Genomic DNA, 17,181 nt, shown 5'->3' on the forward strand with positions numbered 1-17,181 from the left:
AAGGGGAAAGCATTCCTTCTGCCAGGAAGGGTAACCAGAAATGCTGTTTCCCGCCCTCTGCCGTCACTGGGGGGGGGGGGGGGGGGCGGGGCTTGGCAGCTGCTAACTGCTGTGGCTCCTGCACATCATAAAGCCCCCTTTGCCCGTCTGGCCCTCAGTGGAGGGCGGGGGAGGGTTGGCTCAGGGCAGCATGCACTAAACCTATGACAGGGGACAGGGGTAAACAAGAGTCTGTGTTCAGAGGAAAGGCCGGGTGGGGGAATATGTAGGAACCAGGCAAGGCCTTACCGATCCGCGAACTTCCAAACTGTGGGAGCTATTGAGCTGGTAGGGGTTGGTGCAGCTGTGGTCTGAGGAACCTCCCTGGTGAGCCCGGAGAGCCTCTGCAGGTAAGTGGTATAGAAGGACCTGGACTCCATCAGCCTGTGAGGGCAGAGAACCACAGGGGAGAGCCAGTGAGTCTGGAAGAACAAAACCCAGAGTTAACCACGGTCAGAAGAGGGAGTGGCTCAGCCCACAGAAATGTTTATCAGAAGTATTTGAACATGGTTCCATCTTGTCCTCACTGAGGCCAAAATAGGGTACCTAGGCCTCACTTTAACCTTTCTTTTTTTTTTCTTGAGACAGAGCCTCAAACTGTCACCCTGGGTAGAGTGCCATGGCATCACAGCTCACAGCAACCTCCAACTCCTGGGCTCAAGCGATTCTCTTGCCTCATCCTCCCAAGTAGCTGGGATTACAGGGGCCTGCCACAACGCCCGGCTATTTTTTTGGTTGCAGCCATTGTTGTTTGGCGGGCCTGGGCTGGATTTGAACCCGCCAGCTCAGGTGTATGTGGCTGGTATCTTAGCTGCTTGAGCCACAGGCGCCAAGCCCACTTTAACCTTTCTAATCACTGCATCCATGGGTTAAGAAAGCCTCTTTAACACCAGCCTTTTGCCGAAGCCCCATCTAGAAAAGCTGCAGGGCCTGAGAATTCCCCAAGTCAGGCAGAGCCGAGGTCTGCAGAGGCACCGGGCAGTACCCACGGAGCAGGGGCTCCTCTGGGAACAAGAAAGACTAATTCTGCCCATAGACAGGAACGCCTGACTTTGGTGACCTTCCTCACAGACCAAAACAGCAGCTGACCTTGAGGAAACTGTCCCCTCACAAGCTTGCTCTGAGGTGCCATGAGGTGATGCTACTCCCCAAAGAAGTCGAAGGATTAAAAAAAAAACAACAGAATGGCATCAACAACAGAAAACCACCAGAATTCTCCATATCCCTTTTCTATCCTTTCGCTTCCTTTTTCTCTTCTACTAGAGGAGTCCTCAAGAGCAAGAAATATCTCCTGAGCACAAATTCCCTCTCACCCACCAGGGCCAGGGTCAGGGTCACCCAGAGGAAGAAATGCGAAACGCAGCCGTGGTGGGCTGGGTGCCTGGGGGCTAGCAGCAGGTGACGACGGGCTTTCCACTCCACGGTCCTGGCCTGACACTGATTGATGAGCAGATGGCTGGAGAGCAGCATCGCCACAAACAATTTTCCACTCCACCAACTCCAAGTGAGGAAATGACACCTTCTCCCCCCACCAGGCCTGGCATTCTCTGGTCCTACCCTGTCCCTGTGGTCCTCAGACCTCCTGCACTGACAGCCTGGGCCTGGTGGCCTGGGCAGCCTAAGGACATGTGGCTGCCCTGCCCAGCTTGGCACAGGAGGCCTTGGGGAGCGGTGGTTGGACACCAGAGCCCAGCCTTCAGCTCCCTGGCCCTCGAGCTCCCGCCTGCAGGGCCAGGCTGACATCAATCATCTGCCCAGGGAGGGCACCAAGGCACCATCTGGTGCCATTTGACGGGCCATTCAACAGCGGGAGCCTGACAGAGGGGCTGAGGCTGGCCTGATTGTTTTTTCAGCATTTTGGAGCTGGCTATTGTCTGGCTCCTAATGAACTTTTCTGCAATTAGAAAACCAAAGGGAGGGAGGGTCAGGCATATTAGAGTCCTTGCCAGGTCTGTAGCCTGCCAGTGAGTCTGAGAACAGGAGATGGGGAATCGGGCCAGGGCTGCAGTGGGGACTGTACACACTGGAGTGGGGCTGGGTGCTGACACTGACGGGCGGGGGACTGAGGCATGACCCTGGGCTGCAGTGCTGGGGTGGCATTGTAGGCCCAGTCTCCCGGCTGTGGAGACACTGGCCTGCCAGGACAGGCAGATCTTAGATAGGCAGACCTTTGCTTTTCCTGCAGGGGGTACACCTCACCGGCCCATGGCGCTGGGCAGGCAGAAAGGATAGGCGCAGGCAAGGAGCAGAGAGAAGGCAGAGAGCAGCCACACTCACACGGGCACTCGGGAGGCAGAGCCATTCCGAAACAGCAGGTAGCAAGATGGGAAGCTGGTGACACCAAACTTTCTCAACACATTTTCCTCCGTGGGCAGGACTCTGCGTACTGCTATGTCTTGGTGCTGGGACAGGTCCAGAGTCACCTGCAGAAACAGTAGGACACCTAGAGGGCCAAGCCATTGGGTAGAGGAAGTCTCAGCTCAGTGGTGGCAGCTCTGCTCCTACTGGACTCTAAACCTTTCAGAGGAGACCACTGTGACATGAGAGGCACCCGCACCATCAACCACACCTAACACACAGTAACAAGTGTCAAACACTGCCCACGAGGAGGGGCCTTGGAACTGTGCAGACCACCCACCTTGAAATATCCTAGGATAGTCCTAATTACATATAATTTTCTTTCTAACAAAAGCAACTGTGGCCGGGCACGGTGACTCATGCGTGTAATCCCAGCACTAGGGAGGCCGAGGCGGGTGGATTGCCTGAGCTCACACATTCGAGACCAGCCTGAGCCAGAGCAAGACCCCATCTTTAAAAATAGCCTGGCGCTGTGGCGGGGGCCTGTAGTCCCAGCTACTTGGGAGGCTGAAGCAAGAGAATCACCTGAGTCTAAGAGTTTGAGGTTAGTGTGAGCTGTGAAGCCACAGTACTCTACCAGGGAGGGCACCTCTGAGACTATCTAAAAAATAGAAGCAACCTGTAAAAGGCATAATAAAAATGTGCTTTCATTTTTATTCTTGTTTTTTGTTCTGAGCAAGCACTTTCTTGTGCTTAAGCCTGTCCCACCCCAACATCTAACTGCTCTCAGATGTCCCAAGATTCCCCAGGGCCTTCTCATAATAGCCATTGCTGAAAAATCCCTTTAGAACTTACCAGTCATTGTTTGTTTGAAACCTCAATTGTCGGAGGCAAGGGTAGTCTTTCTTACTCAAACTTGAATAACAGTCGACTTTTAAAGAACTATGATTTTCTTTTTGAGACACAGAGTCTCACTTTGTGGCCCTGGGTAAAGTGCTATGGCGTCACAGCTCACAGCAACCTCAAACTCTTCAGCTTAAGCAATTCTTTTGCCTCAGCCTCCCAAATAGCTGGGACTACGGGTGCCCGCCACAACGCCCAGCTATTTTTTGTTGCAGTTGTCATTGTTTAGGTGGCCCAGGCTGGATTCGAACCCGCCACCCTTGGTATATGTAGCTGACGCCATAACTACTGTGCTACAGGCACTGAGGCAGAACTATAACTTTTTGATGTGCTCCCACTTAATGGCACAATGTAAGGGTATATGACACACCTCTTGGGTGCAGGACACAACTATAACAGGGACTCTACTGAACAAAGGCAAATATTGTAACCTAGTTGTTTGTACCCTCACATTAACCTGGAATAAAAAAAAAAAAAAGAACTATGATTTTATGATAAAAAATTTATGGGTCAGACATGAGCAAAATAAACCTCTGGAATTAGGTAAACATCTTCATATTGAGCCTGGATGGTCAGAGGGATGCGTGCATTTATAATAAGGCCTGAACAGGTTTTGTAACTTGGGGTTTTCTGAAGGTGACGAGAGGATTGGTAGAGAATGACAACCTCTCCACATCAGGAAGAAGTCGTCCTTGGAATGACCGTGCGTGACAACCACAAATGGCAGGTGGCAGGCTTCTGTTACTGACTTCTAAGTCCTCCTCACAATGGAGCTGATGAAACTCCCTCATTTTTATACTTATAAAGCTTTAAATATATATCTCAAATCAGAAAAATAAACTTATCAAAATTGCTGATTATTTTTAGAAAGAAATAAGAAGAGGCCAGCATCAGCTAACACTGATGAGTAGGCACTGTGTACTGTATACAGATCACCTTGCATCATCTTCAGAACAACACTGAAAGAGGAACTGTTTTTAGGAGGCTAAGCGAGGCAGGGCAGTACATACGGCTCCCTGTGTTTGAATCCTCTACTGGGCTAAATCTCTCCCTGTTCCAGTTTCCTTATTTGTAATATCATCATCATCATCATCATCATCATCATCCTACCATCAAACTCAGGTTAATTTTATAAGAATGTGTGTAACAATGACTAGTAATGATGTAGCAAGTATGTATTTATTTTAAAATAAACGATTTGGCTTGGCACCTGTAGCTCAGTGGTTAGGGCGCCAGCCACATACGCCAGGTCTGGTGGGTTTGAACCTGGCCCGGGCCAGCTAAACAACAATGACAACTACAACATAGAACTAGCCAGGCGTTGTGGCGGGCGCCTATCGTCTCAGCTACTTGGGAGGCTGAGGCAAGAGAATCGCTTTAGCCCAAGAGTTTGAGGTTGCTGTTGAGCTGTAATGCCATGGCACTCCACTGAGGGCGACACAGGGAGACTCTGTCTCAAAAAATAAATGAAATAAATAAAATAAAATAAAACTATTTTATAGCTGAAGAAACTGGATCTTAGATGTAAAATCATGCCTCCAGGTCATATAGCCACATGTATCTGAACGGGGCTATAAATCCCAGCTCAGCTTGGCCCCAGAGCCTGGGCTCTCACCCCTGAGGCCCTCCTGACTCCTTTAGCATCTTTTGCATACCCACATGTACGTGGGGCCTTTGGCTCTGACCACTGTGGCCCCTTCCCCAGGACTCTCAAGTGCATCTGATGAGTTTCAATGGGAAAATCACTCAGAGCCAACAGTGGTGTTTGATCTCATCCCTACTCTCACGCCTTGTCTGTCTCCTGGGACTGTCTTGGAACATCTCCCACACACTGGGGTGTCTAACCTTTGCATCTGGGAAAAGCTCAAAGTGATCTGTGTTGTCTGTGAGCCAGTGGCAGAGCAGAGAGCTCTCTTTATTAGGCGAAGGGAATGGATATAAAGCACCTACTTTGTCCCAGCTATTAATCCAGGCCCTTTACCTAAATTGCCTCATTTGACTTTCTCAGCAATATCCTGAAGAAAAGTAATTATCACTACTCTATAGACAGAGAAATGAGGCTCAAAAAGTTGAACAAGTTGGCCAGGCATGGTGCCTCACACCTGTAATCTTAGCACTTACGGAGGCTGAGGCAAGAGGATGGCTTGAGCTCAGGAGTTCAAGACCAGCCTGAACAAGAGCAAAACCCTGTCTCTACAAAAAAACAGAAAAATTAGGCATGGTGGTAGCATGCCTGTAGTCCCGGCTACTCAGGAGACTAAGGCAGGAGGACCACTTGAGCCAGAAGTTTGAGGTTGCAGTGAGTTATGATGCCACAGCACTTGAGTACCAGTGATAGAGTGAGATGCTGTCTCAAAAAACAAAAAGAAGTTGCACATTTTGGTCATGGGCATATAACATTTAAGAGACGGAGTGGAAATTAAGGGGTCAGGGCAGTGCCGGACTATGAGACTTGAACTTCTGAGTTCAAGCAATCCTCCTGCCTTGGGCTCTATAAGTGCTAGGATTACAGGTGTGAGGCACCATGCCTGGCCAACTTGTTCAACTTTTTGAGCCTTCACCCAGTAAAATGGACCCCCATTTCCTTATGAGGCCCTGGATCACTCCTAATGTTCCCTCCCTCCCAAATTTTTAACCACAAGCAGGTGGAGCAGTGTAGAAACAACATGAGTTCTGGGGCCAGACAGACCTGGTTCCCAGCCACGCTCTGCCAATTAACCAGCTGTGTAATCTTGGGCATGTTATTTGATCATCTTAGCTAATTGTGGGGATTATAAACCATGTATGTGAGCAATCTAGTCCAGTGCACCGTGAACAGCAGGTGTTATATTTGGTTTCAATAAGAGAGAAGAATAGACATAAAGGTTGTAAAAAGGGAAGGTTCAGCTCCTGCACTTCCTATTTCTCCCAGCAGGGGCCAGGCCAGTGCCAGGCTATGAGGCTCTCAGCCAAGAGCCTGAAATTGCCAGGAAAAGCCCTGCTCCTCAGCTGGGGCTCTCCATTGGCTATCCAGGATTTGTAGGGCAGCTCACCTCTCTACCTAGGTAGGAGCCTTCCTTCTCAAAGATCAAGGCCAGGTATTCTTCGGAGTTTTTTGCAAAGAATCCATCAATCTCCGCCAGCCTGCAAAAGACAAGTCTGGCAGTCACTTTCCACAGCCAGGGGGGACAGGACAACACAGCTAGAGATACCAGACACCAGTGACATGGTACTGCCATGCAGCCCTGTGCTTCCACATGAGGCCTGGTGGAAGCCCTGTGCCTGCCCTCCACAGCGGAGTAAACCAAACCCTTAGTCTCCAAAGGAGGTGCCCTTGTTACCTAAAGCTGGTTCTTCATTGAGCTTTTTTGTTTTGTGCTTTCTTCCTGTCTCTTTTAAGAGTCAGGACTGAGTTGGAGGCAGTGTGGGGAGGAGGACTGGGAAGGGGTGCTGTGAGACCCGTGGAGAGGTCCAGGCTTAACTGGGCATGGTTTTTATGATTCCCTGAGAGTCTGGTGATTAGAATCCATCGGATGCTAAGTCTTGATCTGTGGCAGGTCACTATCAACTAGGAGATTTGCCTTTTACTCTCTGAAGTGGGTGTTAAGAAAAAGGAAATAAAGAATCAGAAAGTCTTGGGGGCAGGAGACTGCAGAAGCTATGTATCTAATCCAATTTCCTTATTTAAGATGGGGAGACTGAGGCCCAGTTTAAAATGAAGGTGGAAATGAAAAAGAAGGCAGGTTGTACTATGTCCCAAATCAGAGACTTAAGCTACAAATTGTTTTTAAAACTACAAGTTTCAACAGAAAATACAAAAATGATTTGTTTCTTATTCTAATTAAAAGCAGAACATCCTCATGTGTGGGTAAGAGGCCAGCCGGTGAGAAGGCATGAGGGAAGGGAGACTGTATCTTCTCTTTATCTTCAACCTGGCAACCTATTTTCCTCTGCTGGATCCATTGACATGGCAGCGGTTGCAGTGAGCTATGATGCCACATCACTCTAGTCTCAGTGACAGAGTGAGATACTATCTCAAAAAACGAAAAAAAAATCCAGGCGCAGTGGCTCATGCATGTAATCCCAGCACTGTGGGAGGCTGAGGCAGGAGGACTGCTTCAGGAGTTCGAGGCTTGTCTAAGAGAGAGTGAGACCCCAACTCATGAAAAAAATGGAAAAATCCAGCTGGGTGCCATGGCAAGTGCCTATAATTCCAGTGGCTTCGGAGGCTGAAGCAGCGGATGTCCACAGCCTGAGTCTGAGGTTGCACTGAGCTATGACACCATTGCACTCTGCTCAGGGTATAGGGTAGAACTCCATCTCAACAACAATAACAAAACAAAAGTTGAACAATTTGATCACAGGCATGCAATATGTAAGAAATGGAGTGGAAATTCAAACCCACTTCATCCAGTAAAAGGGACCCCATTTCCTGCATCACCCCTAATGTTCCCTTCAAACAGAAGCTATGACAAGAGGCCGATGCTAGAGCCAGCCCTTGCGACAGTCCAAATGACATGCTGGAGAGGCAGGGCCAGAGTGCACTCAGCTGGGTGGAGGAAAAGAGGTAGATACTGACAGTCCCAGGGTGACACCAGGTGACAGCTTTTCAGATCCCTTCCCCTGACAGCAGAGCATGTTCTATGTGGGGGCCAGCACGCCTCTGCCCCACTCCCACCCTCAGACTTCTGAAAGAGGCAGTCTGCCTTTCATCACAGATCTCTGCCTCCTTCCTAAAGTTCTTTAAAAGGATCATTCAAGAGAGGCTGGCAGGTTCGCCTGATTTGTGGCTTTTGAGATGCCTCAGGGCTGAAAATGTGTGCGTGTGAGAAAGAGAGAGCAGTCAGAAAAACAGGCAGCGAGGACTGGCATACGGGTCGGGTGTTTTCTGGAGAGATGGGATCTGCTCATGGAACCCCAACCACATCAAGGTGGCTTAATGTGGACCCATATGCTGTGCCCAAGGTCTCCCTGTGGCCCTCTGGGAGGAGGGAGAATTCGGAAAGATGACAAGAGTCTCTGTGACCCAAGCAACACAGGAAATGCCCTCTCAGCATGGCTATGGCCTGAGGACATTACTATAGAAACTTAGAGAACAGCTTTGAGCGCCAACAGCAGCCTTCAAAGTCCTTCTCAGCCCTGGGCCCCCCACTGTGTTCAAGGCTGGCTTGAGCAGTCCCTGCAGGTACCTGGATTTGTTCCTTCTTGGCAAGAGTCCCTGGAGGTGGGTGTTACCCTGCCTTGAGTTCTTATCCAGAATCAGGGGCCTAGTGTTTTTAATCTACCTGCCTCCTTCTTTGGGAGAGTTTGGCAAGATACCATGTCCTCATTTACCTTAAAAAGGGGCCACCCAGAAAGCTTCCTGGCACCAGATGCCCCACAGCACAGGGAGCCGAGGGCCACCCATCCCCAGGCATGGTCATGGCTCAAACAGCCACCTTTGGTTTACGGAGACAGGACTTTGTCCTTTTGACCCTCCAGCCCCATCCTTTGCTTTCCCTTTGCCTGCTCATTGCCATTCTGCCCAGTGGCCCTCCCTGGCATAAAGTGCCTGAAATCCTTTCATCCCCCAAACATTCTGAGGACAGGTGGTGAGAGGCAGCAGCAGTGTGACCTGGAGAGCCCCACCCATTGTTTCCTTTTTACCTGGTGAGAAGGGTCCTCGTACCCATCGGTCCGCCCCAGGGACACAGGGTTGCTGAGTTAGGACCACAGCAATAGGTAGCCTGCCACCTGCCGCCAGCCCCTCTGGGGTGGCTCTGGCAGAGCCAGGCAAAGGCAGCAGGAAGAATCAACCCGAATCTCCTGCCCCACTGTTCCCACCACCCTCTCATGCCCAGGACCCCGCCCACATGTCACTGAGCCTGCCCCAGCCCAAAATACTTGACAGGCTCCAGTGGGGGACAGGCTGGGGGCCACGCGTCACGATGGGACTCCAGGGTGTCAATGAGCCTCTCCCGCAGCATCTGCACATCTGCACCAGACACTGTAAATGAAAACGGGAGTGAGAAGGGAGCCAGGAGAGGATGGGAGCTGCTCCCAGCATCCTCGCCAGCATCACCCCAGAAACACAGGGTCCAGGGTGTAGGCTACTTCTGAGGGAGACAGACAGTATGTCAGTCCTTCTCTGTATTACAGGAGGGGACGTTGGGGACCTCGCCTGTGGCCCTAAGCAGTGTTAAGAGACTCGTGCCTCAAAGAGCAGGAAAGCGTCCCTCTGAACCAGGACCCATGAGGATTTTCCCAGGGCTGTCTGGTCTGTGCTCTGGATGCCGACCCCATTTTGACACCTTTCAGGAACATGGAGCCCCTAGCCCCCTGCCCAGGACCCCAGATGGGCCAAACTCCAAGGACATGTTCAGTCCAGCGCCTGTGAAGTCATCTCTCAGGCTGACTGAGAGGACACTTACAGGAAAACGCAAGTCAGGCTACTTTCAGGGACTCCTCACCCTTGTAGACCCTGCCGGTCATCAGGGCTTTCTTCACCCCAAGAGAAACCAAGACAAAGAGGGAGGCAGGGAGGGGAAGGCGCTGACAATACCAACCGGACAACCAGAGCCAGGTCACCCACCTGGCAATGTTTCTCCCGAGCCATCCTTAGAAAAGGCCTTGAAGAACTGCAAGGAAACACACAGCAGGTCAGTGACATGTGGTGGCTGAGCACAGACCAGGTTTCACATGGATCTGCGTTAAAATCCGGCTGCTTATTCAGTGGGCTGACTGGCCAAATAATTAAACTCTTTTGAGCCTCCATTTCTTTATCTGTAAAATGGAGGATGGGAGGGTTGCTCTAGGAACTGGACTCTGTTTCCCTTCCATACAATCCTCTCATCCAATCCCTCCCCACCAGCTCTGAAGCACCCAGGGAACACATAGGCAGCAGCTCAAACCCTTATTACAGGTACAAGTGGACCAACCCTTCCTTCCTTCCTTTTCTCAAGACAGGATCTTGCTGTGCTGCCCAGGCTGGATTGCAGTGGTGCAATCACAGCTCACTGCAGCCTTGAACTCAAGGGCTTGAACTTGGGCTCAAGCAATTGTCCTGTTTCAGCCTCCTGAGTAGCTGGGACTACAGGTGTCCACTATCACACCTGCCTAATATTTTTTTGTGGAGGTAGGGGTCGTACTGTATTGCCCAGGCTGGTCTTCAACTCCTGGCCTTAAGTATTTCTCTAATTTTGGCCTCCCAAAGCACAGGAATGACAGGTGTAACCCACTGCACCAAGCCTAGGACAATATTTCTATAAAGCACCAGTACCTAGCCTATAATTATTGAAAAATATTTATTGCATGAAGTACCACTGCTGTTTGTCCTTGCATACCCATCTAAAAAAAATAAAGGTAAGCACTTTATACATTCCTTGGAAAAAGTCAACTTTTTTCTATGTCAATCTATCCTTGTTCCTTATGTTGAAAAATGGGGCATAGAGGCTGGTGACTCCATCCACTGAGAACTCCCAGCCCAACACAGTAGAAACTCAAACAAGGGAGGGGTCTCCAGAGTATGTCCTCTTGAATGGTGGGCCTGAGTACCTGGAGAAACAAGGCTTGCTACAGACCGGCCAGTTTAACTCATGGCTTGGTCCTCTTTTCCCATGTCCATGACACCCTAGGCCTAGGGTGGGTCTGTTACCTCCTTTGTGCAAGAGGACAGAGAGAACCAAGGACAACTCCTTACAATCTGGGCTTCTGCCCAAGCGGTGAGATAGCTGCCAAGGCTCTTGCCTATGCTTTCCTGGTTCAGGAGGGAACAGAGTTGAGCTGCCCTGACAGACAGCTATTTACCTGCCTGGGGAAGAGCCTGCAGCCTTCTTCTGGAGGCTTCTAACCTCCAGGCCACTTTTGGCTACCTTGGGCCTCTGCCTCCAACAACATGGCCATTTGGCCTTATCCCAAGCTGGTGGCTGAGTACGGGCTCTGGGATCTAGCAGACTTAGTTCAAGGCCTGGCTCTTGCTATGTGACCTTGGACAGCCCATCAACTGCTCTGAACCTTAGTGTTCTCATCTTTAAAAGGAGGACTTTTAAAGCACTATCCACCTTTATGAATTGTTGCAAGACCCTATGTCTACAAAAAATAGAAATCATACAATATATTCAACAACAATACATCTAATGTGCATGGCACAATATCTAGGGCCCACAGCAAAGAATCAGTAAGTATTAACTGCATCATCACCATCCCCTTCTGTCTTTCCTTCCTTTTAAATTCTAAGAAGCATTGATCAGCTAGAACTTATTTGTTCCAGCCACCTGCAAGCAGAAAACTAAACTCTGAAGACCACCAGCCAGCCTCTCCCACATGAGGAACAGAGACTTCAGAGACACCCCATCTCTCCTCACTTGCAAGCTTACGCTCCCCGGAACCTCACCTAGACCCTATTCCTGCTGTATTCTCTGTCCTTCCAAAAGTTAGTATAAAAACTTTAATTCTGGATGAAAACCATCTACTAAGGCCATATATGTTTGTAATAGTGTTCTTTATAGGTTATTGAATTTTATGTGACCTAGTAAAATTATTTTATTCTAATTGTTTATAAAAATGATCACAAATTTCCTGGATTACGACGTGAGATCAAGTTGACTGGGATGTGGTCTGCTCACCAGTAACAACTACAGGGTGATTTCAGAGCTGTGGTCTGCTCACCAATAACAACTACAGGGTGATTTCAGAGCTGCAGTATGTTCAGGATGATGTCCTTGTTTATGTACAGACAGGACAGATTTGACTGGTTTCCACAGGTGTAAGAATACCACCAACATCATGAAGCATCGAACAGCGACAGCTGTTATCTTCAGTTCTGAAAGTAATATTGCGTTTTTTTATCACAAACCATCAGGTCACCCAAATTGGAGCAGGTGCCCATATTAAAAGGGACTGGCATCACTTCCATCAAAAGGCATCCTCGGCTCGGCGCCCATAGCACAGTGGTTACGGTGCCAGCCACATACACCAACAGTGGTGGATTTGAACCCAGCCCCGGCCAGCTAATCAATTACAACAAAGTCAGGCGTTGTGGCAGGTGTTCATAGTCCCAGCTACTTGGGAGGCTGAGGCAAGAGAATCGCTTAAGTTCAAGAGTTTTTGAGGTTATGTGAGCTGTGACACTAGGGCACTCTACTGAGGGTGACATAGTGAGACTCTGTCTCAAAAAAAAAAAAAAAGCATCCTCTCTGGACCCCAGCTGAGCCTCTCAAGGCCACAGCCACCAGCAGCCTGGAGCCGGATGGGGAGCCAGAGAGACCAAGGACAATGCAGGGACCCAGAACCCTGTGCTCAGGTACAGCCAAGAGGAAAGCCTTTCCCACCACCTCAGCCCTTCGTCCCTCTGTCCTTAGAAGGTTTCCACCGACTTCCAGGACATCAGCATCCACTCTCTGGCTCCTACACCTCACACTCCCCAGGAGCTTTTCTTTATCACTCTCTTTTCCACCAGCACCTTCCCTAGCCCTGCAAACAGATTCCAATCCTCCTAACCTAAATTAAAAAAAAAAAAAAAGAAGAAGAAGAAGAAGAAAGAAAGGACAGGAAGAGAAAGAAGCTGGGAATCCAAAGGCTTTCCTTCCCCCTCCAGTTATGACATTTCCCACGTCCCTGCTCTGCCGAGCTTCTCACAACAGCATCCGCTATCTCTCTGTCCCATGACCAGGCTCTGGCTCTGGCCTCATCACTCAGCCGAAGCTGTTCTGGAAAAGCTCAGTGGTGACCTTCTCTCCATCTGATCTGATGTCACTCCTGCCTTCTTTGCCCATCCATGGCCAATGTCTGTCATTTTCTTATGCCACATTTTCCTGATACTCTCCTTTGCCTCATGTCACCACCCTCCCCTGGTTTGTTTGACATTGACTAACCCCTCTTGGCCACCCTTGCCCTTGTCCTAGCCTCATCTTGACCATTTTCCTGTATCCACTGTCTTCACTAGCGCCTGCCCCAGTGTCTTCACAGCCACACTACAGCTTATGACACTCTTCTCTTGAAAAAGCCCTTAAGGGCACTGTCACAAAGAGGGCACTCAATCTACATTTTTGAATGAATGTGTGAATAAACGGATCAATGAACAAACCTATTGTTGCTCCTTGCCAAAGTCAATTCTTTAGTCCACACCATTTGCAATCTGAACCCTCTGCCTCAGGCCTACACCTGTCCTAAGCTTCTAGCTGCTCCCAGTGGCCTCTACCCACGTGTTAGGATAAACTCCCCACACACATATCCCTGCCCCCAAGACTGAGTCACCCCTCCCTCAACCTGCTTACCCACCGGAGTTTTTTATCTCATCCCATGATCAGTCCTCCTGCCTATTACCCATGCCAGTGTCTCCTCTCCACACTCCCACACTGTCACCCAGTCAGCCAACAGCTACTTTGTGATGCCTCTAGGCCAGGCCAACAGGTGAAGACCTATTTCTGGGCACTCATCCCTAGCCATTCACCCTCATGCACTCAGAAATGTCAATGTGGGCTGGGAGCAGTGGCTCACGCCTGTAATCCCAGCACTGTGGGAAGCTGAGGTGGGTGAACTGCCTGTGCTCAGGAGTTCGAGACCAGCCTGAGCAAGAATGAGATCTCATCTCTACTGAAAATAGAAATATTAGCTTGGTGTTGTGGCAGGTGCTGTAGTCCCAGCTACTCAGGAGGCTGAGGCAGGGGGATCACTTGAGCCCAGGAGTTTGAGGTTGCTGTGAGTGATAATGATGCCATGGCACTCTGGGGCATGTCTTAAAAAAAAAAAAAAGTCGCACAGCACCTATAGCTCAGTGGGTAGGGTGCTGACCACATACACTGGGGCTGGCGGGGTCGAACCTGGCCTGGGCCAGCTAAACAACAATGACAACTGCAACAACAACAAAAAAAATAGCTGGGCATTGTGTTGGGCACCTGTAGTCTCAGCTACTTGGGAGGCTGAGGCAAGAGAATCACTTAAGCCCAAGAGTTTGAGGTTGCTGTGAGCTGTGACACCAAGCACTCTACTCAAGGTGACAGCTTGAGACTGTGACTCAAAAAAAAATAGTCAATATGCCCAACCTTTTTGGTCTCCAGCCATCTTCCTCACTGCCATTAAGGCTAGTTTTTAGTTTTCTAAGGCACAATTCTGGCCTTGTCACATTGCTCCTCCTGAAATCTCTTCCATGATACCCCATTGTCAATGAATAATGTCCAAACTCACTGTACTCAAGAGCTTTCAGAATCTGAAACCAAACTAAACCCTCAAAAATCTCCATCCTCTATGTTTCAGCCACAATCGGCTTCAACCTGAACTCCCTACACCTGCCTCCCTGAGGAGAAGGACAATGGTTTATTCATCTCTGCGAGTTCACAGTGCCCGCCAGCCAGTGTCTAGCACACGGAGGTACTCGGCAGACATCTGTTTGGCTGAGCAGAGAATCTGTGCCTTTTGATCATCCTGGAAGTTCATCTAGTCAGGGCACATTTTTGTCCTCTTATTAAAATGCACCCAGTGAAGTCAGCCATCGGAGGTGTGTGCCCTGCCCAAGAGAAACTACCATAATTCCCTGGAAACAGACAATTAAGATGTCAGGACTAAGTTTCTTTTATCCAGGGGCAGTCAGCAGTCCCTTTCTTTTCATTTTACACAGAATCTCCTGCTTTCTGCAACCTTGGAGCTCCAGGAAGACCTCCAGCGGCTCCCCAGCAGCATGAAACCAGGTAGCACCAGGTTGGTTCCCCAAACCTAGAAAGCAACTGGCTGGGAGCCAAAAGAGCTGGACAGAAAGCACACTTGCCAACGGTAGCCATCGATGGCATTGAATTCAAGCTTTTGTAACAAGTTTTTTTTTTTCCATTTTTTTTTTATTGTTAAATCATAGCTGTGCACATTAGTGCAATCGCCTGTACCCATTCTAAGATGCACCATAGATGTGGCCCCACCCATTACCCTTCCTCCTGTAACAAGTTTTAAGAAAAATGATCTAGTCTGCAAATATTTTATGGTAAGCCCATGAGGACCCACAGCCTTCCTACTTCCCTCACTGCACAGGAGACCCCAAGAGAGCTGCTGATTGCTGAGGAGGGTCCCATCTCCCCATCTCTCAGTCTTGTCCTCCTCCCTGACATCTCACCCTCCAGCAAGAGCCATTGAAGATAAAGGCCCAGGCTCTGTACCCCACACTACATCTATGTTCCCAGCCTCACGTTTGAGGACCTGCCATTTCCCGGGCTCCCTTCTCCCATCCCTGCCTCATCCCTGACAAGGCCTCTGCCCAACTGAACCAGGCTCCTCAGCATGCCACACAGCCCTGCCCACACGGGGCCTGGCTCTCACCTTCTCCCCTGCCTGTGATGCCCGCCCGCTTTCCTTCTCTCTCCTAGCCAAACCCCATCTGTCCTTCCAGCCCACGTGGAAGTCCCCTCCCACATGCAATCCTCTCTGACAAGCCAGAGAAAGCTCAGTGAGCCCAGGAAACTCCAGTGTGTGCTGTGCACAGATCACTCACTGCCTCTCAACTCTGCGTGACCTGGTGGACAGAAGCCACGTCTCACACTGCTGGCCTCTCCCATGAGGGGAAGTGCGGTGCCATGCACCAGCAAACATTCCCTCAATAGCTGCTGACGGACCAGCTGCCTCAGATGCCGTGATGGCAAAGGACCTACCAGCAGTCCCATGGGGAAACACAGGAAGGAGGTGGGGCAATAGAAAGAAGAAAACTAACATTTACTGAGCACCAGATGATACCAGCATCTTAGAACTTTCACAGGTAAGACCCATTTCACACTTGGCAACAATGCTTATAGATTGCAATCACCCCATTTTTACAGACAAGGAAACTGAGGCTCACGGCTGAGGCACTGGGAGGCGATTTCTCAAGCCCCATGCAGCAAACAGTGGAACCAGGATTTGAACCCACATCGATCATCCCCTCACCCTCGCCCACCCCAGGACTGCTGCTCTGTGTCCTTCTCACTGCAGCCAGGCCTTGGACCATAAAGGGTCTCATACTATTACCCATTGAGGCGCATCCTGAGGCCCATGGAAAAAAGCCCCTTGCCCCAGGAACTCCAGCCTCTAGATCTCCAGGCTTCCATCAGAATCTGCCAAGAACTAGCCCGTCCCTCCCCTGCACCTTTGTTTTTCTTCCCACTGGGCCCTGGCTACCTGACAAGGCATGCCTGCCCTTTGAGGCCAGGTGTTTGCTAAACAGGCTGGGCTGGTGGAATCTCCCTGTTTGCTCATGGTAGCAAGGGGCAGGAGGCAAAGGAAAGCAACGTGTCACTGGGGAGGCCTGACTCCTGTGTGGGTCTGTCACTAGGCTCCCTTTCTGAACCACTCTCTTCTTCCTTCTTCTCAGCATATGTCCAAATCTTAGGGCCCTCACAGCCCTATGGGCAGAGAGCATGAGGATAGGCTCCAGGCCCCAGAGGGCAGCAGGCAGGGCTGCTGGCTCTCTCTGGCCTGCTGGCTGTGCAGCAGACCTCTAGTGTCAGCTCTGCTTTCTAGGGACTCCTACCACGATGCCTCCAGGCACACCACACTCTTAATGGGCCAGAATCTCTGGACATCTAGAATCTGTTTAAGCAGAGTTTTCCAAACACTAGAAGCAACCTAACAGTAAGTTGTCAAAAAATTTAGTGAATCACAGCCAGTATTAAAAAATAAATAAATAAATGCAGCAGAACAGAAAATATCAGAGGGTACTGCACTTGTAAGTGTCTTATGAAACTTTTGTTTTAATGCTAATAATACATACCAACTTTGGGGTCACAGTGTAAAATGCCTGCTTCTTACTGTTGGTCACAGTAAAAAATAGTTTGAAAGCCACACACAGGGCCTTAGAGTCCAGACTGCCAACAGCTTGAACCACCGGCCCAGGGCCTAAAATCCTAACAGCAGAGCGCTGAGGCCCCTCTGTGCCCAAAACTGAACTACAACTTCCTTGGGAAAGGCAGGAAGGCCTTGCTGAGGAGGCCACATCATGGGTCTTTGGAGAGCTTAGGAAATGGACAGATA

General features: G+C 49.8%; 1 protein-coding gene across 1 annotated transcript in view; it reads right to left on the reverse strand.

The window, feature by feature from the left end:
* The window catches only part of QSOX1 (quiescin sulfhydryl oxidase 1), a 46,693-nt gene that overhangs the window by 12,931 nt on the left and 16,581 nt on the right, over nt 1-17,181 (reverse strand). The window contains exons 3-7 of the mRNA XM_053607969.1: nt 9,791-9,836; nt 9,103-9,205; nt 6,273-6,363; nt 2,317-2,462; nt 289-423 (exon numbers count right to left, since the gene is read on the reverse strand). Of these exons, the coding sequence (XP_053463944.1) occupies nt 289-423; nt 2,317-2,462; nt 6,273-6,363; nt 9,103-9,205; nt 9,791-9,836 (521 nt within the window). The remainder of the gene's footprint in view (nt 1-288; nt 424-2,316; nt 2,463-6,272; nt 6,364-9,102; nt 9,206-9,790; nt 9,837-17,181) is intronic.

This window comes from Nycticebus coucang, chromosome 10 (assembly GCF_027406575.1).
Source record: "Nycticebus coucang isolate mNycCou1 chromosome 10, mNycCou1.pri, whole genome shotgun sequence".
Taxonomy (NCBI): domain Eukaryota; kingdom Metazoa; phylum Chordata; class Mammalia; order Primates; family Lorisidae; genus Nycticebus; species Nycticebus coucang.